This window comes from Cimex lectularius, unplaced genomic scaffold (assembly GCF_000648675.2).
Source record: "Cimex lectularius strain Harlan isolate CLEC.00 unplaced genomic scaffold, Clec_2.1 scaffold396, whole genome shotgun sequence".
Classification (NCBI taxonomy): domain Eukaryota; kingdom Metazoa; phylum Arthropoda; class Insecta; order Hemiptera; family Cimicidae; genus Cimex; species Cimex lectularius.
This window is the reverse complement of record NW_019394208.1, coordinates 186100-208686: the sequence shown is the minus strand read 5'-3', so window position 1 is coordinate 208686 and position 22587 is coordinate 186100. Positions and strand designations below refer to the sequence as shown.

General features: G+C 36.5%; 1 protein-coding gene across 1 annotated transcript; it reads left to right on the top strand.

Moving 5' to 3' along the window:
• The first annotated feature begins 621 nt into the window (after nucleotides 1–621).
• LOC106672016 (ETS homologous factor-like) lies at nucleotides 622–17442 on the top strand. Its single transcript, XM_014403073.2, has 7 exons — nucleotides 622–829; nucleotides 14140–14314; nucleotides 14373–14657; nucleotides 14722–14859; nucleotides 14940–15038; nucleotides 15262–15454; nucleotides 16165–17442. Exons 1-7 carry the CDS (start codon nucleotides 767–769, stop codon nucleotides 16277–16279), a joined length of 1068 nt encoding a protein of 355 aa, XP_014258559.1. The 5' UTR covers nucleotides 622–766; the 3' UTR covers nucleotides 16280–17442.
• Nucleotides 17443–22587: the final 5145 nt, after the last annotated feature.

Below are 22587 nucleotides of genomic sequence, written 5' to 3'. Positions count from 1 at the left end.
CAGGTGATGATGACCCTTCTTCTAATAGTCAGATTTCCGAAGGCCTGTCGACAGTGCTCTTAATGCGCGAGAACTTATTGTCTGTATTTTGCTTATTATTTTTTGATCGAGCAAATTACAATTTTTGATCGCTTGCAGCGATCTGTACATTTCCAGGTTTTCGAGTATGACCGTATTACTTCATGCACCGAGTAATTTTAAGCTTTTGTGTTTGGAGGTGTGTGTGGTGGTTTGTAAGGTGTTCATTGTGTACTTTGATTTTTTTGCGGTAATACCTGGACCAAAAAATATCGTATTTGCACCCCGCATTTCTAACAATGTACAATCGGTGTCCCGGAAAGAGTCTCGTAAGGCTATTTGCAGTTAAAAATTTTCTACAAAATAGATTATAAGTTAAAAAAAGAAACATCTTCATCTGTAGGTTGGTGGGTGAGGAGGGCAAGGACAGACAGACAGACAATGAGACAAGCCATGACGATTGATGTCTTCTCCGGCTGGAAACCACGTCGTTTCAAGGTCAAGAGGTGTTTAGATGTGACGTCAGGATTGTCATGGTTACAGCGCGATCCCCGGCTTCCCATTGGTCCACCCTCCATCTGGCAAAGTCCCTACTTTCAATCTTTCCAACACTTGTAGCAGGAAGAGGACCGACTGACATTTATTCGGCGATTACTTTGATGCCGGGTGTTCTGTGAAATTTTTGGTCAAAAAATCAATTACACTGTACAAAACGTCGGCTCATAAGTTTTACAACGATTTTACGATTATGAGAATGCCTTTCCAGGACCACACCATCAACAACGGCTTCAACTTCAACCTCTTTCCTCATGTAAGTCTTATGCTGGAAGTTTCTCTCATTTTTTAAATATTAATTTTATGTTCGCCCAAAAATACACTCCCAGGCAAAACCCTAATACTTTTTTATTTATTTAAAAAAAATTTCCTTTTTTTCTAATCGTCCTAATCAAACGTACTCGAGTGCAAAAAAAATCCAATGCAATCGCATTCCAAGGAGACCAACAGATCAATATTGAAACGAAAACCATTCATTCTGCTCACGTTTTCATAACATAACAATGAGCTTTTGTTTAAAAAAGAGGAAATACTGCAAGGAAATAGAAGAAAAAACAGCTTTTAAACAGTAAAATCGTAAAATCAGTGAGCATATAGAAAGTAAAAGCGATTTGTTGTTTTCAAAAGGAAATTTGGGAGGGAGAGGCTCTATTAAAGCAATAATCTTGTTAAATATATTCACTAGTCCAGTAGCGTCCATTTATGCCAAGATCCTGCAAAGGCTGTTATGGGTGATTTGAATTTTTAAATATTGGAAATTTAAATAACCATACAAGACTTCACTGCGATCACTTTTGATATAAGGAGTGAAACTGTGGGGTTCTGACAAGCACATCCAATCCTTCCAATCAAAAGCCCTCAGACAAACTGTCAAAGCTCCTTACTACGTCACTAACCTCAATATCAACAACCAGTTAACGAAGTGATCCGTTCCCGATTCAAAAGTTTCGCACCAACCTCTCAATCCAACCTAACCAACAGCTCAAGCCTCTTTACACATTCCCATCCCAAGAACCCGCTACGTTGCCTTGATCAACGATGGCCTCCAGACCTCCTTGCCCTTTAATCCCCCCATACATTGAGTGCCAGCATCGGCGGGTTCCTCATGGCATGACATCCGAGTGCAATGCTGGCATTAGTGTTACTGCTGTGACAGAGTGAAAAAACGTTTTGTGATCATATTTGTAATATGTATAGGCCTCAAATAAATTAATTTTTAAAAAACCTGGGATGGGGCTCATTTTGTTAAGCATCGACTTACGGACCAATACATATGCGTTCTCAAAAAACACTGCTTAAGTAAGTAAAAAGTAAATTTAATTTAATAAACATGTACAGTCCTGAATCCTTCATTTAATGAACAATCTCCTAATCTAAATATAATCTGCCTTTTTAAAAAAACTTTGACATCAGTTTTTATCCATATGTAACACTTCATTAGTTCAACTTGGATAAAATAAAGTAAAATATACACAGTGATAAATGTTGGCTTAAAAAGACAAAAACACATTTCTCTTTATGCGATTGATATCGGCCTTAATATGATAATATATATAAAAACAGGGTACAATAATTCCTTGATCAAACTTTAGGAATTACCTACATCCACACAAGTGAAATACTTAGGGCTCGACAAGAATCAAATTGACATGACCAAAACTGCTTGAACCAAAATCAGACATTACAGGAACAAACTGCCACGACCTCCTCGTCCCTTTGTGACGAGACGGTGGAAAAGGAGGTGCGGTACACTAAAATAGAGGATTAAGGGAATAAAGTTAAATTATTAAAATGAAAAGTACTTCTATATTGTTAAAAAATATAAATAAATGCTGAGAAACAGTTATATCCAAAGGATACCTATTTTTCGTTTATTTTAATTACCCTGCACTTAACTGGGGGGTCTCCTCCGCAGCAGGTCTGTCCCTGACATCGTCCTTAGCGCACCTGGCGCTAAAGGGCCTATCGCTGGCGGAGTCTCTTCCCCGCTGGAAAGGCGAACCATGCCCCCGCTTCCACGGTTCACGTGTCGCGCGATCTCCTGAGTCGTGACAAAACAGTAAGTCGACCTATTTGGACATAAAGAGTTGAACTATGGGGTACCAGGAATCTCTAACCCATCCAAGCACTCTCTCAAAAGTCCTCGGAAGAATCCAAGCTCCTTACTACGACTCTATACCTTTCCCACAACAGCGATGGAAACCTCACTATCTCCCAGCTTTACACATTCATGTGCTTTCGAGAGTGCCTGTGATACAAGAAAATAAAATTAGGTCCAAGGAGAAGCCATCACAAAATTTTCAAGGGAATTAAAATAAATGAGATGGCTATGTACCCGACAAAATGAGAAGAAAACCTTTGATAGACCCTTCCAAGTGGTCATAGATAATAGAGATCTTTGGCAGAAAAGTTTCAGTATCACAATCGCAACGCCTCTTTTGTTCTTAATGCAGTATTTTGAGCAAAACCATGTAATAAATTGTTAGTTAAATTTAAATGTTTTAAATAAAGTAATTCCGGTGTTTCGATAGATTTTCTGCCTAACTATTATAATTAAATAGTTAGTATAAAAACTCATGAATTTTTGATCTTTCAATTTGGTTTACATTAAAATAAGCATGTTGTAATTAATATAACGACAAAATTACATGTACATAGTTTAAAATAAACTCCAAAAATATGAGTGTCCGCTTCTGACTCTACTCGACGAAAATGGTGTAATTTTTGAGCAAAACCATGTAATAAATTGTTGGTTAAGTTTTATGAATAAATCCATATAATAAATTTTTAGTTAAATTTTATGAACAAAACCGTGAAATAAATTGTTAGTTAAATTTTATGAGCAAAACAGTGTAACCAATTATAGTTAAATTGTATGAGAAAAACCATGTAATAAATTGTTAGTTAAGTTTTATGAATAAATCCATATAATAAATTGTTAGTTAAATTTTATGAACAAAACCGTGAAATAAATTGTTAGTTAAATTTTATTAGCAAAACCGTGTAACCAATTATAGTTAAATTTTATGAGAAAAACCATGTAATAAATTGTTAGTTAAATTCATTCTATCAAAAAATGGTATTCCGGTGTTTTGATATATTTTCTGCCAAACTATTAAAATTAATTTTGATTAATAAAAACTAATGAATTTTTGATCTCGCTTAATTTGGTTTACATTAAAATAGGTATGTTGTAATTAATATAAGACAATAATACATATAGTTTGAAATAAAAATATCCGATTCTTTTGTCTTCAACTGAATTCGATGCTATTCGAAGAAAATCTGGACAGTCGGGAACTTGGTTGCAACGCGTAGCATCGAGTAGGGTAGCGTTGCGTGGCATCGGGTAGATGTGCACGGGGATAATACAATCTTATGGAAAATTGGACATTGGATTTGCATCGGGTGGCTTCGGGTCACGTCGGTAGAGTTGCATCAATCTCCTAATGACCTTTGGAGAACATAACAAGTTTAACTAAACTAAACTAGAACCCCCTTGAACTTTGCGATCACAAAATTATGCTTTATCAAAGATACCGTTGTTAGAGTTAAAGAGGGAATTTAGGATGGTTTCTGTGCCAATTGTAAGGTTAGGCAGGTATGTATATTTATCATTTTCTCTCTTCCTCTCTCTACTTGATGTCCCCCTGTACTTGAAGGTGTTCAGGTTGACAACACTAAATTTAAGGCATATTATAATTATGGTGATGATGCTCTACTTTTATCCATCGTGTAATCATAGAGGAATATAAAGTAAAGTAATTACTGTCATACAGGAGGACTTAACGTTCAACTACCCGTTGGGTGTCGCGGACGAGGTGTCAAACCACCTTACTGATGAATGAATACTTTTTCATACCATTATCAATTAAAAAGCCAAGGGATGTAGGGTTTCGAACCCAGAACCGCTAGTGTGGCAAATACGAGTCGGACCCTAAGCACTCGGCCACCGCCGTCCACAGTTATATGTTTGGAACACCAAAGGCCGTTTTTAAAAAGATTTATTTTACTTGAAAACATATAAAGAAGATTACAAGACAGAAAAATGCGAGAGAATCGTCAGAAGTCGTACGCCTGAAGAACGGGGAGAGAATACGCNTATTTTTTGTTAATTTGAGGATGGGACGTTTAATATATGTTTCAGGATGAGATATAACAAAATTACTCACAGTATGTTGGTGACGTATCTCTGGTTCTTCTTCCGACGATGTAGAAGGAGTTCTCTGCCTGTAGGTCTGCTTGTAGAAGGAAGAAATTTTTCTGCGATGTATTTCTTTCTTCGTCCAGAGTAAATCTTCTTCTGGTAATGTAGAAGGAGTCCTCTGCTTGTAGATCTGCCCGTAGAAGGAAGAAATTTTCTGCGATGTATTTCTCTCTTCGTCCAGAGTAGATCTTCTTCTCTACTTCAATGTTTTAAAGTCGGCCAATTTAGCGTTTGTTCTTTCAGACAGCGGATTAAGAGCTAATGCTCACGTTCCAATGCGGGAAATTGATCGCGCAATAATAGTGAAATTAATAGGTCAAATGGACTTACTAAAATCTGTGAACTTCTGCTGTCCCTGTTCGGGCGCCAGTTATATGTTTGGAACACCAAAGGCCGTTTTTAAAAAGATTTATTTTACTTTAAAACATATAAAGAAGATTACAAGACAGAAAAATGCGAGAGAATCGTCAGAAGTCGTACGCCTGAAGAACGGGGAGAGAATACGCGCCGTTTGAGATAAGCGCTAGGTTTATATGAAGTCGTAATGCAGAGTCAGCTGGGGCAGTTCCTTCAACTCTTAACTCACGACTCACATACAAGTATTAGAAAATAATTGTAAAAATGGAATCTGAGGTTAGAAAGACAGGCAAATTACCATTGAAATTGTCAAACAGTACACTTATGCCTCTCTTCTTCCTACGTTGTTTGACGCAGGTGTCATCTGCAGCTAAAATGGGAATTAATCGCATCTGGGCTGGCTTTATGCTTTAATGATAATCTCCCAATGAAAACTACCTTCACAGTATTCAATGCTGTTGTTCTATGTGTGTCTGTTTTGTGTTTTCCAGTCGTAAAGATTTTTCATCAAAAACTCTTTGGCCTCCCCTCCTTAACAGTATGTTTCTATAACTATAAAGAAGGCATATATCGATTTGTTGATGGTATGCACATAGAGGCTTCACTTTAAATATGCCCCTAAAGTTCTTAATTTCCCTGATTTCCGTCCAAAGATTTCGTCCAAAAATTACTGTCATTCATATAATAAAAAGCTATACGTTGTAGTTCTGAAACTGGAATATTCTGTTCAGCAAATCCCCGAATGGATCTTGTAGCAATTACTTTGCTGTGCCAAATCGAAAATTAACTATGTCCATTTTCTTTAAGGCTTCTGTTGACCTCTGATCAATGGCCATAGGAAGGATCACTATTGTTACCTCTTCTTTACTTTGAACAATTTTCTAGGTCTGTACTTGGAGGCCTTTATATTGCTTGTTTAGGAAGCGTAAGATATTTTCGTTTTTGTCTTTTTTTGTCATAATTTGGGAAGCATCCCACTAATATTTGCGGTCGTGGGAGGTCTTTATCCTCTACCATCCGCAGCCTGGCGCCTTCCAAGGGTGTTAGCTCCTTCTCCTTTATCCATGCTTCTGAGGCGATGCCTGCACCATTTAAGGCTATCACCCTTTTTTGTATATTAGTCCAGTAAAGGCTGATTTTATGGTGCCTTCAACGTGCATTATCTTTCTCAACAGACAATCCTGGATGGCATCTAGTTGCCCATCCGACAGGAGCACTTGGGGGTAGTTTAGAGGTACCCATCGTCTTTCTTGAAGTCCTCCGGAGGGTAGCGCCCCTGGCCCTGGGTCCTTTGCCGGATGATTCCAAGTTGGTCCTCTTTTTTTCCACATGCTCGGGGTCGTCTCCATTTCTCGATCCTCTTACAGGCGTGCTTTTCTGGGATACGCAGCTGTGAATAGGGACCTTCTTATACTTTCGACCGTTAATTGACTCATATATGTTGAATTCACCTTTAGGTGCTACCAGCTGTGTACAAGTTTATCGGTGTGGCGGCTCTTAGTATCACCTTCATTAATTCAGATAAGTATTCTTCATTAGTTCGACTGCAGTGCTTGGGGAAAAACCCCCCGACTTCCATCCATATTCATATCAACATCATTACCATCATCATTAGGTGGAAATACCGTTATAATGCTCGCAGTTTCAAATGATATAGTCTCAGACGCTTTAATTACTCTTTGTAATATTAGACTTGGAATCTACGGAGCTTACTCCACGCTGGTATAGCATACTGTAGAATGGGATCGCACCTTTATAAATAATTTCAAGGGCACTACTTTCTAGGCCTCAACAAACATTTGCTGGTCTGGAACATACGTTGATTAGTCGAGACGCTTTTTTATAAACCATATTCACGTGTTTGTTCCAAGAAAACCTTCTATCCAGCAACACTCCTATATACTTCATTGTTTCGACTTCCTGGATTTGCAGCAATGCAGATTGCAGAGCCATAAACATTCGGAGCAGCAGAAACAAGTCTCCGCAAATACTGCCAGGAAGAAGAAGAGGCAGCGGTACACGTCCTCTGTTGATGCAAAGTCTTGTGCAGGCTGAGAGTCCTTCTCCTGAGCAAGGAAAGCCCGGGCCTAAAGGAGCACTCGGAAGGTTCTTGAAAAAGCTTTGGGATCCGGTAAAACTTCGTAAACGTAATGAAGATTTCTAGACAACACTGGAGATGCACACTAGACCTATACTGGCCGAGGGTGCGTAGGTCGTAAAGAGGTCGATTCTTTCTCTAAAGTAATCTACCACAAACTGCGAAGTTCCAGAAACTGCACCAAAACTGCAACTGTCGAGTCTAACCCCAAAGCCGTTTCAGATGCTTTTAATAATTTTTTCTCAAATAATCCGAAACTTTAAATGTCCTGGGCTGGGTATCGCGACTCACATTGAGAGTTTTCTACAAAAATTAAGAATTCTGACACTGCCATGCTTAGATATAGCAATTTTTCTTCTCTAAAAGCATTGCCCTTAGCAGTTTTTGCTGTTAAGCATAAACATATGCTGGTCAGGAACTAAAAGAGCAAGCGATTTCCACTACACAATGAAAAACACGCGAATTAATGATAGAAATGAGTTTTATAAATGTAATGTTAAAAATTCTGATTACATGCCTTCATTTAAGCGTCGTGGAAGAGTTCATGAATTTTTAATAAGCAGTATTACTTACGTATAGGCCATATATAAATTATATATTTTAGTTGACGTAACCATGTTCTTTGTATTTTGTTGCAATAAAACTTTTTATTTGTTTTTAACTTTTTTTTTGTTAAGGCAGCGACCTCACTGGTCATTTAGGCCTTGAAACAGTGCGTCGGCGGACCCGAGCTCCGTGGCCCTGGGTGAAGGGAACTAATGTTTTTATGCTTGTAAAATATTACAAGATCGTCTGCATATAACATTGCTTGGAACGGGGAATCGATTGCAGTGAGGATTTGATTGATGCAAATACAAAAGACCGTTGCCATAAGGACACATCCTTGCGAGACGCCGTTTTCTTGGGTGTATTCGACAGATAGGGTGTTACCCCAGCGGACCCTAAAGGACCTGTCGTGCAGGACGTTGATGTTAAAATTCAGAAAGTGGCCAGAGGTACCAAGATCAACAAGTGTATCAAAAATTAGTCGCGGCCAGGTTTTCTTTTTACGGAAGGAATCCATTAGACAAGAGTGTAAGTAGTACTTCGTTTATTTCGGAAGCCACAGTGGAGAGGGGGTAACAGTATACCTGATACGAGAAACCAATGTTGTCTTTGAGATACTAATTTTCTAAGGAGCAGGTGTGAGCAATTTGGTGATAGCTAGAAGCTAATAGAGGAGTGTGTGGTGATTAGTGACCGTTATTCGATAATTATTCAGAAATCGTGAGATGCGGTCTGGTGTGATGTAGGTTTCAGAAAAACATTTTCTTTATCGTGCCAACGTTCCGATCTTTATTGAGATCATCTTCAGGGCCTGGGATTTACAAACATACAAATACATTTAGGATGTGGAAAAGTGAATTTATACAATGCAAAATATATTTTTTATATTCAATCAATGTATTTCTACTCACTCAATGTGTTTGCCTTCTGTGTAATTGTGCCATTCTTGCGTGTCGTGTTGAGAGTTCCAGTGAGATTTTGCTGTTTTATGTTTATATACGTTGGATTTTGAAGGGGTGGGGAAGGAAATCGGTATAAGAAGAAGATTAAGAACGGCATATTTATTGTGTTGCCCCACAACTTTAATATAAGTATAATACAAATTTAATATAAGTTCGGTCAAGAAGTGATAGATTTTTTATTATTCCAACACGCGTAGTGTAAAGTTGTCAGTGACCTTAAGGTGGGTTTCTTGAATACTTGCAATGGTTAGGTCAAATTCATAAATTAAATATTGTAAATTATTACGGTGAAAGTTTAAGCCACAAATATTCCATTGAAGAAAGTTAAGATGTTTCATTTTGTGGTAGGATTAAGTATTGGGTTGTTGCAAAAAGGTTTATTATGTCGGATTTTTATTATTTGACATTATTAATCAGCAGATTTAGTTTTACTTTCTGTACTTTAAATGTATTTAGAAGGGAATGAAATGTTTCACATTATATATAACAGATATTTTGTTTTGTACCACTTATTTGTGGAGTTTTGACTTGTTTTGGGATGGATAATTTGGATTGTTTGAGCTTTGTTACACTGGGCGTTTACAGCTAATCTTGTCCAGGTTTACGGTGGATTTTGATTTATGTACCGTAACAGGTGTTTTCGGTTGATACCTATTAACGATTGTAGGAATTGAGAGTTACGGTGATACAATTAGAGGAGGATTATTGGAGCCACCGTTAGAATTAACCGGGACAGTAACCAAATGTTCGCGTCGTTTGCTTTCAGGCTTGCATTGAGGTGATTGAGATGATGCACAAGTTTGTGGGCTTAGTAATCTCCTAAATCCTCGAGGGATTCAATGGATTTTGGGAGGAGAGGTTCGGGGGGAAGAGGATGGAGGGATAGAGGAAGGTGGTTGAATAGGGGAAGGAGGATGAGGGATATGTAGGGATTTTGAGGATGAATCTATTTGGGAATATAGGAGATTTAGTCTTTCTTGAGGAGACGTTCTATGTTTGTAAAGGATTTCAGCCTGTTTGAAATAAACTTTTTCGTTTTTTCGAATGTTTTCAATTTTCTTTTCAATTAATCAAGGTTTTTAGTTGAGATAAAAAAAGTCAGTTTCACGAGCCAATTCAGTTTAGTCAGAAGAATGTAAATGGAAAATCTGTTTAGTGACCGCTAGTTAAAAAACCATTTTCATTTTCAAGAAAAACATTTTCTTTATCGTGCCAACGTTTTTTCACATCCTCCATGTATTTGTAAAATTTAAACAATGTTCATAAATCCCAGGCCCTGAAGATGATCTCAATAAAGATCGAAACGTTGGCAGGATAAAGAAAATGTTTTTCTTGAAAATGAAAATGTTTTTTTAACTAACGGTTACTAAACACCACACAGGTAAAAGGGCGCACCGTGATCTGAAGGAAGTCAAAAATTATTTTTTCAGGAATATCATGTTTTTGGAAAGAAATAAAGTTGGGGTGGAAACAGATTTTCCATTTACATTCTTCTTAATATCTTTCAACTTCAACGCCTTAAGATTCGTCATTATTTCTATTTCAGAGCAATGTAACAATTCAGGAATGTACGTACACAACGACGCCCTTTGAAAAATTTATTGTGCGATGAAGGGTGAAATTCACGTTTGTATATATATTTTACGATGGTTCCCAACGGCAGAGGTCATATCAACCCTCAGGGTGCCGGTGTTTTTGAAAAAAGCCCATTTGTAAGTATGTCGGGTTCGAAGCGGGGCCGCTGGATTCCAACTCGGTTCCTTTACCTTACAATCATGAGCGCCGTGCCAACGCCACCGATGCCGCCACCGACGCCCCCACGCTTATATTTTCATAGGTTTTAATATTTTGAAGGTTTAATTAATCGTTTTCACAGTTAATGTCAAGAAGGATAGTTCCATTCCTGAAAAATTTTAAGACTTTATAACTCTCTGTAACTCTTTATAAACCTGCATACTTTAAATGGGCTGGAATTATTGAAAGAGATGTCTTCAGATTCTAGGGACATAACCAAGAATTTTCTGCACCATTTTCCCATTATATTTAAGTTGTTTGGTGGGTCAGGGGGCTTCGCCTCGAGAGAAAAGTTCATTTCATTCATGTTTCGCAAACTCTAATACAAGTTTGTAAACTTGTATTTAAAAATAAAAAGTTAGGAAAATATCAAAAAGCATAGGACAAAATTATAAAAAAAAAATGTACTGGAAATAAAATGAATGCTCCCTGAGAAAAATATTTAAGTTAAATAGTTAGCGAAATAAATGAGTTAATTCTTTGGAGAAATAAAATGATGTTGACTGCTCAAAGGTTCATACAAGAAATTTATAACTTTGAATAGACCCATAATGATAAATTGCGAATGACGGCATAAAATAACCCAGATGGAGACAATCTCGTGTTATGTAATGCCATTCTTCATCCGGGTTTTACGTTCCACGTGTAGCTTTAAAAAATTATTTCTTTATTTTTATTTTTTATAATGAGTTTAGGTTCTCCCATTACCCATGCGCAAAAAAAGAATTGATCATGTTTATTCTTATTTGACATACCAAGTGGAGTGATTCACTTATTTGAAAAAGTGTACAAATTGAATATATCTTTATTTTTCTCTCGCAATGTTGTCCTCTACCTCGAATCCTATCCAAGCTGCCTCCTACATCCAAGAACCCTGAGCTTATCGAAGACTGGTGCAAAAAGTGGAGGACAAGACTGAATGAAGAAAAATATACTCAATGTACTTTCACATTGAGAAAACAGACTTGCCCTCCATTGTACATCAACAACAAAGAGATACCACTTCCATTCAAGTCAAATACTTGATTCAAATACAAGTACCTAGATAGCACACTGACATGTAATCCCCATACATGTTTTAAGAGACAGCAACTCACTGGAAGACTTGGACGGCTACGAAGACTTCTAGGACCAAAATCTGCCTTGACCGTCAAAACTAAACTAACGTTATACGAGACCTTACTGCGACCAATTGGGACATATCGAGTGGAACTGTGGGGGTTCTGCCAATCAATCCAACATCCAGCGCATCCAATCCTTCCAATCAAAAGTCGTCAGACAAACTGTCAAAGCTCCTTACTACGTTACGTCACTAACCGTACTATCAACGACGACCTCAACATTCCTTTTGTCAACGAAGTGATCCGTTCCCGATTCCAAAAGTTTCACATCAACCTCTTGATCCACCCTACCCTACTGCCGGAGTTCTCTCTGTACAATTCCCATCCAGAGAACCCGTGTCACGTTGCCTTAATCGACGATGGCCTCGCGACCTCCTCCCCTTAATGCCTCACATTGAGTGCCAGCATTGACTCCTTTCTCATGGCACGTGTCCTCCGGGTGCAGCGCTATCATTAGCGTTAGTGTTGTGACCGTGTGAAAAAAAAAATTGAAATCACATTTGTAATATGATCTGATTCTGCAGATTAGATTTTAATTCACCTCGCATTGTTATTTACCTTAAAAAAGTAAATATCCATTTTTTTCTTGGTTTAAAGCAGGAAATGAAAGAATTATCGACCACGAATGTTTAGTCATCTTTTATAGAATCAATCCTTGTTCAACATTGGTTTGTTTATAATAATTGTACGGCACTTTATTTTGTTTATAATTATAACTCGTTCAGATAAAAATTGTTCAGATAGGAGCCGGAGAGCTCTAAACAACGTGTATGACTCAACCTTCTTTGGCTATGATTCTTTCTTTGAAAAGATTCATAGCCCCAGAAATAAGTCAGATATTATTGAAGAAGAATAAACAGTGGAATATGTTCTCTGTTGGTGTGAAGGCCTATGCTGGCTGAGATCCCTACTCGTGGGAAAGGAAAAGCCAAAACCACAAGGATTTTAGCAAAGCTTTGGGATCTGATAAAAAGCCTTAAGCTTAACGAATAGTTCTAGGCAATGACGAAGATTGCACAGACCAATATTGGTCCTCAGAATAAGGCCATGTTCATACCATTTTGTATCACTCACTCTCACACAAAACCAACTTCCTATACTTCTTGACCAAATTCTTTAAGTACAGGGCATCTCGCTAATAAGTGTGGCATATCTTCTTTTTAACGAGTGTTGCATTCGTTCGTTTGAGTTTATCACTGCTACACTTGAAAATAATTGATTTTTTTAATAACCTGGGTTTGTCATTTATGTATGATGATATATAGTTGGACTCGCTAATCGTGATGTCTGTTGGAGTCGCACTCCAGCTTTATGACTCATTGGTTGAGTCTAACTGCATTTATGAGTTTTGTAATGTCTCTTTTTCCTAAGTGGTATACTATACAGTCCAATAAACTTGGTGAAACCTGCATATTAAATTTAGACATTATTACTATGAATAAGTGAAACAGAAGTTGAGAGAAGAAATTTGAAAGCTTTGAACCCCTTTTGTTCAATAACCAGTAGAATTCCTTTTGAGTTAATGATAGCAAGATAAAGGTGAGATGACTGAGTCAATGAGGAAAAATTATGTAAGGTCTAGGCAGTTTAAAAAAACACTACAAAGAAATGTTTACAAAGGCAGACCTCTAATTAAAAACGCTATTATTCTTTACTTAAAAAAAAAAGAAGAAAAAAAAAGAGGAACGTAATGTATACCGTATAACAAAATACCAGATTGAATAATCATGACAGTTTTAAGTTTAAATAAACAAAAGACCCTTGGCGATGCAAACTGATATTTGTATTTACACCAACTCAAAATCATATATTTGTTGTGACAACATGATCAAATTTAAAAGTTGTAAAGTGGTAGTAGAACCAACAAGGTTAAGTAGAACTTAAAGTAACAAGAAATTGAAGATACAAAACATATTGTAATTTGCCATATTTTAAAGCCTTACAGAATAAAACCTTATAAGAAAGATAAATTAATGGAACTTTACTATTTAGGAAGTTATGAAGTGGGGGGTTTTTGTATTCCACAAACATTGCAGCCTTCTGGCTTAATGTACTTTTCCTACTTTCATAGTTCACTTCAATTAAGTTGATCCTTCTTTTAAGAAGTAGGTTATTGCTGCAACTCTTCTTGCTGGGTCTTCGTGGTACTATAGGTGGTCTCCATTGAGTAGTTGCTTCACATTTGAAGATAGTATAGGTGACGGTTTCTTCCTCCTCATTAAATAGCCTACAAATGAAATCATTATTAGATATACCTATGTTATACAGGTGTTTTCTCAGATGCCAGTGACCAGCTTATATCCCTATTGCTCCTCTGAGTTATACCCAGTCTAACTGTAGCAATGTGTTTGCCAGTTTTTGTGAAATTTCAAGTTTAAAATATGTATATTTTTTATATAACACACAAACTTCTTGCACAAATTTCAATTTTTCAGCACAGTGTAAAGAACTTTTATGTTTACATTATTATTTAATTCACAGAATGGTGAAGATGAGTTCATCAGCAACTATTATCCTTCCACTAATTTGGGTTCAGCTATGACCTTCAGTTTGGACAACCCATATCCAGAAAACAACTGCCTGATTTCGACGAATCCCCTCCTCTCAGATTCTGTTGAACCGACTGATAATCGCCAGGATTTAAATAATAAACAAGGTAGTCATGAGCTACAAAATGTAATAATGTTTTACTATATTTTTTGTTTTGTTTATAGATGATTTGCCCAGTGATAGCGTAGATGGCTGGAGGACAAAACCTGTAAAATTATGGGACAAAAGAGATATTGTAGAATGGTTAAATAGTGAAGCCCGACAGCTCAATATCTGTTGCACAGAAATCTGCAGCGAAAAATTTGCTTCATTTGATGGCAACAAATTTTTTCACCTTACATCTCATGAATTCAATCAGTGTGATATGAACTACGGACTTACATTGTATAAAAGACTGCAAGAAATAAAATTAACGCAAGATGAAACTTTACCTCTTAACTTTGAACAGTGTAAGTTCTCTTTAATTTTGTAACTTTTTTTTAAATAATAAAACAATTTTTCTATTTTAAACAGCTTCAGAGAGCATCAAACATGAAAACCGAGAAATAGAAGAACCAGAAAATGCACCTGTGTTAATGTGTCTAGACAAAACCGAACCGCCAAAAATAAATTACTCGTGTAACACAAGTAAACAGAATGACACAGCATTAGGTAAAGTAAATCATTCTTTGAATACCACTTGAACAGTTTTAATTTAAAAATTTTATAACATGCAACATTTATTGTAAAAGATGCAAAAATCAGTGATCCAGATTCACCTGCACCTCAACAACCAAAGCAAAAAATGAGAGGTAGACCAAAAGGACAAACAAAAAGAAAAAAGAAACCTGGTAAGTATATTGTTTTTGTATAAAGTGGCTAACTTAAACCTGTATTTACTTGTATTTAACTGATATTTAATGTTATGATTGTACTACCATTTGTGTCAAGACAGAAAAATACAAAACTAAATTAAGTGTGCCTTTATTTTTAATTATTATTTGTACTCATTGTTTTGTTTCTTTATTATTTACTTTGTTAATAACTATGTTTATTTTGTTGTTGTTTTTTCAGAAAAATTAGGTAGATTGTGGGAATTTTTAAGAGACCTCCTTAAAAACAGAGACTATTGCCCAAGCCTTATTGTTTGGGACAATTATGAAGAAGGGATGTTCCGATTTGTTCAGAGTGATAAAGTTGCCAAACTGTGGGGTACTAAAAAGGATAACCCAGATATGAATTATGAGAAATTAAGCCGTGCAATGAGGTACAGTTTAAATTAATTAAATCATGTTCAATACATCAAATATTATCAGTTAACTGTGCTCATTCTGAATTCTGACCTGATTAACCTTCAAATTTACAAATTACAAGGTATTTTATTCAAATTAACATTTTTCCCCGTTATTAACACATTAGTAACATGGATAAATTTTCGTTGGACCATTTATCATTAAGGGAGACATTAGGACATTAGGTTAGGAATCAGTTAAGGTTAATTAATCAGTTAATTAGGTTAAGTAGGGTTAGAGTTAGGGCCCACTTACCCTGCTTGCAAATATGACATGAGTAGAAATTGAAATCGCAAAGAAATTAGCTGTCATTCACTTTGCATGGATTATCATTTGACCTGTTACAATTAATTTTAAAAAATATCTGCATTTTTACATGATTTTTATTGCAAAATTGAACTATGTACCGTAAGGGGACATTTCCAGCATAGCTTCTATCAGTCCCCAGCCCTCTGATAAGGCAGAATTCTCCTGACTGAGATGAATAAGCAGATTATGCAAGTCAAGTGAAAGAAAATAAGAGGATGTTCTTCAGTTTCCAAAGCAAGCCCGATTACTAGACTCAATCAAATGCCGTTTTATTATATTTTTAAATTTGTAAAAATAACAATTTTGGTATATTAAAATAAAACTGTTGTAAAAGTAAAAATAAATCTCATTCATGTGTTTGCTTGTCTGTTTATAGGTACTATTACAAGAGCCAAGTTCTTCAACCAGTTATTGGTCGAAGGCTAGTTTATAAATTTGGGCCTACAGCAACTGGGTGGCAAGTCGATAACCCAAATTTTAAAAACAAATGATCATACTAAATTGTTAAAAGGATAATTCACAAAGCATTTAAATTTGATATATTTATTGGGTTTCAATGTTTTTTTTTTAAATTTTTATTTAGGACTCTTTGCTCATTTGCATGAAGAATTGAATTTCATTGCTCAATAAGCAAAATGAATTTTAATTGTTTTTAATATTTGAAATAATTGTCATAACTAACTTCACCACATATTATTTTTGCTAAACATGTGAATTTCAGTATATTGTGGACATCCTACCAACAAGTCATTTGGATATTGGATTTTGGGCTTTTGTTCAATGCATTATGTGAAGCGATGTTTGATCTCTGAGATGTTCATTGTTTACACTCAGTTTAATCATCCTCGATCATCCTTGTCTTTCTGTGCTCGCTGCTACATCTCAGTGTACAACTAAATCACTATAGATATATCAAACATGTGTCTAATCAAAGAATAAGTGAATCAGGATGGTTAAAGATGATCAACCTACTGACAAATCATGCAAAACCAGCACTGGATTACTTATTGGGTCCATCTTCACTTGCGGGTTTGTTGAACTAATCAAACATGTTTCAGCATCTTCAAAGAGGAAAACATTATAAACCATCAGAACCAGTGAGCATATTAACTTACATATTAAGCAAGAAACAAAAGCAAACGTGATACTTGCCTAGCAAAAATCATTGCTAATCTTCAAGGAATGAAAAAAAAAGAAATACTAATGAAGCTGAGGCTGGTGCTAAAAGGATAGGTGATGAGGGGATGCAGTTAGCACTAAACTACTGTACAAGTATAAGAGAAAAAAATCAACTATTAGGAGTTAGACAGGGGTGTGTATTGAACCCAATTCTCTTCTCCTTTTTTGGATGATTTGTCTAAAGCTATGAAAAGCAGGGCCTAAGTTACAATTATGAAAGTCATTATGTCAGTAGAGAAGTTGGTGCTATATAGAAAGTTAAATTGAGATCATCAATAGGTTTTAATACTTTACTAAGTAGTAAATTAAGTACTTTTACTTACAGACATAATAATAATAAAAATAATAACAGAAATAATAATGATAAATGACAACACTGCTGACCAACGAAAACCATGATCAACAGCATATACCCTATACAGACTATGTTACAAGACAGTCCCTCATGGAAGGTGACACATTGCTGAAAGTGTTAGAGTAGTTCAACAAACCCACGAGTGAAGACCCATTAAGTGCTGAGTGAATGAGTTTGCCAACTCACAGACCAACACACTCCATCAACTCTGTTGATAAATATCCGTAAGATGTTCCATCCTCGTCTTGACGTTTCTCTTTCAAATTTCAACATCAATATACTTTAAATACTTTTTATTTATCAATCTGTTATGGGTTATAACTACTATATAACATTGTAAATTATTAAATGTAAAAAAATAGTGCAATTTTTCTAAAACTTAGAACATTTAAAAAAATCTAAATGTTATTTCAATACAGTAGTAATTATTTTACATTAGTCAGCTTCTGATTATCAAACTGTAACTGGTAAATGATTGTAGTAAGCATGTCTTACATGTTTACTTGGAAAAAAATGAAAAACCTTTTTATTGAAAAGTCATTTAGGAATAGAATGCATTTATAAATTTCTTTTGATGCGGTCAACTTTTATTATTTGCATGAAATAATAAATCGAGCTTCTTGAATAATGCTGAAAGATTAATATGCATACATGACATCGTAAATTGTATAGAAACAAAATCATTTTCTCTCAAAGTGTTTTATGTTTAAAACAATTGTATATGGACATTATGATCTGAATTAATCGGTAATACCAAATGGTATACCATTGTCTAATGGATGCATTAAAAATTGTTGATCTCATATATCTTTGAGATTGATTTGTTCTTAATACCTTTTATATGTTGTACATAGCTCTCTCTCTCGCTCTCTCTCTCTCTCTCTCTCTCTCTCTCTCTCTCTCTCTCTCTCTCTCTCTCTCTCTCTCTCTCTCTCTCTCTCTCTCTCCCATTCCCTCTTAAAGAAGTTGATAGTGTATTTTATTTTACAATGAAATGATATGGAAAACATTTTCTTTCAGGGATTTAAGGCACGATTTAACAAAGCAAAATGTGATTATTAGAACATATTTGTTGTGTAGTTTTAAGGTTTTTAATTTTTTTATTTGCTCTATATTGAACCAGTCTGTGTTGTGAAAATAAATTATAATTTTGGTACAGAGGATTTAAAAGTAAAATCATTTTCTTTTATCGATCTATTGTAAATTTTACCTACTTTTAAATTAAGCTAACCGTGACATTTTATCTTTCTTTATTCACATTCATTCTGCATGAAATATTAGATGGGTGAACATTATCGTATTTGTTAAAAAGGCAAAAATGTTACATTTAAATCTTAACACACCTTTAAGTACTTTCAGGGTCTTCTGTAACATTTTCTTCTAACAGTTTCATTACAAATGTGTGACAAACCTCGTAGTACAAAAAAGTCTTTAAATTAAAGTTAGTACTAAATCGTTTTAACTACTTTAAAACACTGACTCAACAATTGCTGTCAACATGTTAAAACAAAATTTATTGTACCAAACTAAAATAGTAATTACAAACTACCAAAATTTACTACAAGTCGTTAATAATTTTTAATTTATTTGTTTAACAACAAGGTTAATCCTACTTTTACCTACTCTAAAAAAATTTCGATCCAAAATTTATGGCCAAATATAATTTTTTTGTTGTGCGAGATAAATATTAGCCAAAATGTTTCAAATGTTGCTCAAAATATTAAGGTAAAAATTATGTTTTATGTTTTACTAGAGCTTAAACTTGTCTTTGAAATACAAAAATATATTTTTAAACAATGTTAACAAATTTAAAGTGTAAAAATACTATATTATTCTTGTTATGTATATACATTATACATTGTATATCTTTTATATATACATTCATCTATGTATATGCGTTGATATTCAGTGCATAAAACTTTTATGTTATGGATGTTTTTGTTATGATTGTTGTTTTATGTAAGTTTATGTGATCACCAAATGTTATAAATAAATAAAACCATTAAGCTAACAACACATTTTATTATATTATTAAATTAAGAATACTAAATGCATAAAACTGCATTTACCCAAAATCTCAAAAACCTGGGAAAACCCAACGCCTGACAATAGAGTTGAATGCCTGAACTCAAAGGAGTTCTGGGTGATAAACATTGAGACATACCGCCCTAAGTAGGATCTGCAAAACAATATATAGGCCCAGAATCTAAAATTGGGATCAAACATAGAAATCCTGAATCCCAGAATGAGTCAAAACAAAACAAAAATGAGTATGACCAACAAAAACGGTGACCTCTAGAAGTGCCAGCCGTTGTAAACTCGAGATTAAAGAACCCTTACCAAAACATCTCCAAAACATTAAAGGTGCACAATGTTAATTCTTTCAGACAGCCAGGCAGTTCTAAAGACTCTTTAACCCTACAAGTTCACTCAAAAATTGTCGAAAACTGCCTAAAGTCCCTGAAAAACTGGGATCATTGAACCAGAATCCTGATTCAGTTGTGGTTGCTTTCCAGTAATTCCATTGTAAGTTTTGCGGAAGGCCCATCTATGAATCTCTTTGTATGCCTCATGCCTGTGGTATTGTTACACCAGGTTTTGGACTTGTAACCACACCATTTTAAGATGTATCCTCTTTTGTGGCAGGATGCTAAGCCACAGTAGGGTTCAGGGCCTAGAGAATCCATGAATGGCCCCCCTCTTTGGCAACACGTCAAATCTTCTGGGAACGTATTCCTTGCCTTTTTATTTACTGGGCGCAGTGTTCAATCACAATGCTTTCAGAATGGAAAACTGTAGCATATTTACCTAGGTTTATCGTCAGTTTGGTCTTTGGATTCATCTCGAAGACTCCAGCTCCCATGCCCTTGTCGGTTTTGGAGCTGTCATTGTACTAATAGGAGTTCCTTTGGCCTATTCTTCTCGTTCTGGTATCAGTACCTTGTAATTTTTAGTAAAATTGTATTTTGGAATATTGTCATCGATTGGCATGCCGAATATGGCATCTGCCTGTATCTTCTTCCTCAGTTTCCATTATTTATTTACATGTCCTATCCTTGCAGATAGTTGTCCATTTATGAGTCTGTGGGCTGCTGCTCTGGCTTCTCCTTGGATTAAAATATGAAGTGGTGGGAGGTTTAACAACACCTCCATGGCCATAGTTGGCGTGGGGCATCCAGTGACACTGAAACAAGCTTGTCTTTGGTTGCCGCTTGATAACCAGATTGCTTTGGCCTGCAGAGTCTTGGTCCACCACACCACAGACCCATATATCAACATTGGTCTTAAGACACAGGTGTATAGGCTCTCATTGTGGGGTTTAATCCCCAGTTTTTGGCGCACAGCCTTCTGCATCTCCCCCAGGCAATTTTGGCTCTCTTGGTGGTTTTAATTAAATGTGGATTCCATGTTAGCCGCTGTTCTAGTGTGATCCCTAAATATTTGGCCTCCTTGGAAAATGGGATCAGTGTCCCGTTTAGACTTGGAGTTTTTCGGGTTCCTATTATCCTCTTCCTTGTGAATGGAATCATTATGGTTTTGTGGGAATTAATAGAGAGCTCCTCCTCCTGAGTGTTCAAGAGAGATTGTTTCTTCTTCTGTTTGTGAAGCTTCCATCTGTCTTTGTGAAGAAGCATACCTGCCTCCTGTACCATTTTCAGATTTTTTTGTTGTGGTCAATGTATTTCTGCATGTATCCCACTCATTATGGGCCGTGGCTCAGTTGAATAAAGTTCTTACTTGAGCTCTCAATCCTTCTAAGTGTTTGTTCCACCAGCCTATTTTAAGTTTATTTAGTCTTCTTTTTTCGTGCAGTTTCCGGTGTAGGAGCCAAGTGTGGTGTTGGTTACCTCCTGTAAGTATTGTTGGAGGGTTCTTTTGTATCCTATCCAATTGGTATTCCTGAGGTTACTGTATGTTGTTCAGAATTTGAAGCTTTCCTGGATACATTCCAGTAGTTTAAGATATTTTTATCAGCCATTTGGGAAGTAATTGTCAGGTCTAAGACTTCTTGCCTGCATCAGGTGATGAAGGTGGGTTCTGTGCCTAAGTTAGCAATGTTTGACCCTTCACCTAGGATGTACTTCCCCATATAATGTGGTGAGCATTTGATTCATATCCTATGACTATTTCGTGTTTTGTTCCCTGGAGTACCTCATAATCTTGTCCAGCAACTTGGATGGGCCTCCTCTCTCGGGAAGTAGGCCGAACAGGTAAGCTATCTTCTTTCCCCGCCCCAGACTTTGCTGTGAGGATTGCTGTACCAAGTCACCGGAACATGGTATGGTATGGTATGGTATGGTATGGTATGGTAGAAAAGGATACCAGGAAGCGGGGTTTGCACTCCCCGGGCACTGCAGCCTTCTGGCTTATTGTACCTTCCCAGTTCCCTAGTTTAGTCAATAGACTCAATCCTTCTTCTCAGAAGCATCAAGTCATTGACTGTTATTGCTGCAATTTGGTTCCCTNCCTGTGCCATTCATCCATCGGCACGGATCGCATAACACCTTGGATTTGGGCTGGAGAGTGGGGCTAGGATAGGGTGTAGGGTGGGAAGAGGGGTAAGGTGTTGGGTTTAGGATTAGGAGGTGTCAGGTCCAGCTCCTGTCCCTCCATACCCCTCTTTCCGTTTGTTAGATAACAGGGTACACCCGCATAAGCTTCGTGAAGGTGGAAAGTCGGAGTTGGGTATTAGAGGCTATTGGAGGCGCATAGTACCCGTTCGTACCCCACCGGAACATAGTTCCGGTATTAGTGTGCAGCTAATTCTTGCATTAAACACTATACAAGCCCGGGGTCTTGTTGATTTTCTCTGGTATATTACCTGTGTCTGTTGTGGTTTTATTCCCCTCACAGTCCTGTTGTGTACCCAAGGTTCTTGGACCAGAGCAACATCCAGGTCCTCCCTGTCAAACCTCTTGCATGCTGGAGGTTGACCTGAAGTACACTTATTCCTCCCTGTTCTATCATTGGGCTGAAGTGGAATTTGTATCCCTATGTGGGATGCCTTCCTCCATTCGCTCTATCCGCTGCTAGACTTGAATCCTTTTGAGTGGGCTCATATAATCAATCCCCTCCCTGCTTTTTAACTTGAAGGGAACGTATTTCTGTTTGGCACTACTGCCTGGTTGGGTTGACCTGTCCTGGGTGTTTGGTTTTCCTTTAATGGGCGCCATGTATGTAGTTCCCACAAGTAGCTAGGGTTGTAAGATGTCAGCCCCAGTGAGCCCTGCATGCTGGAATAAGCCTTGATACAACAGGGTATTG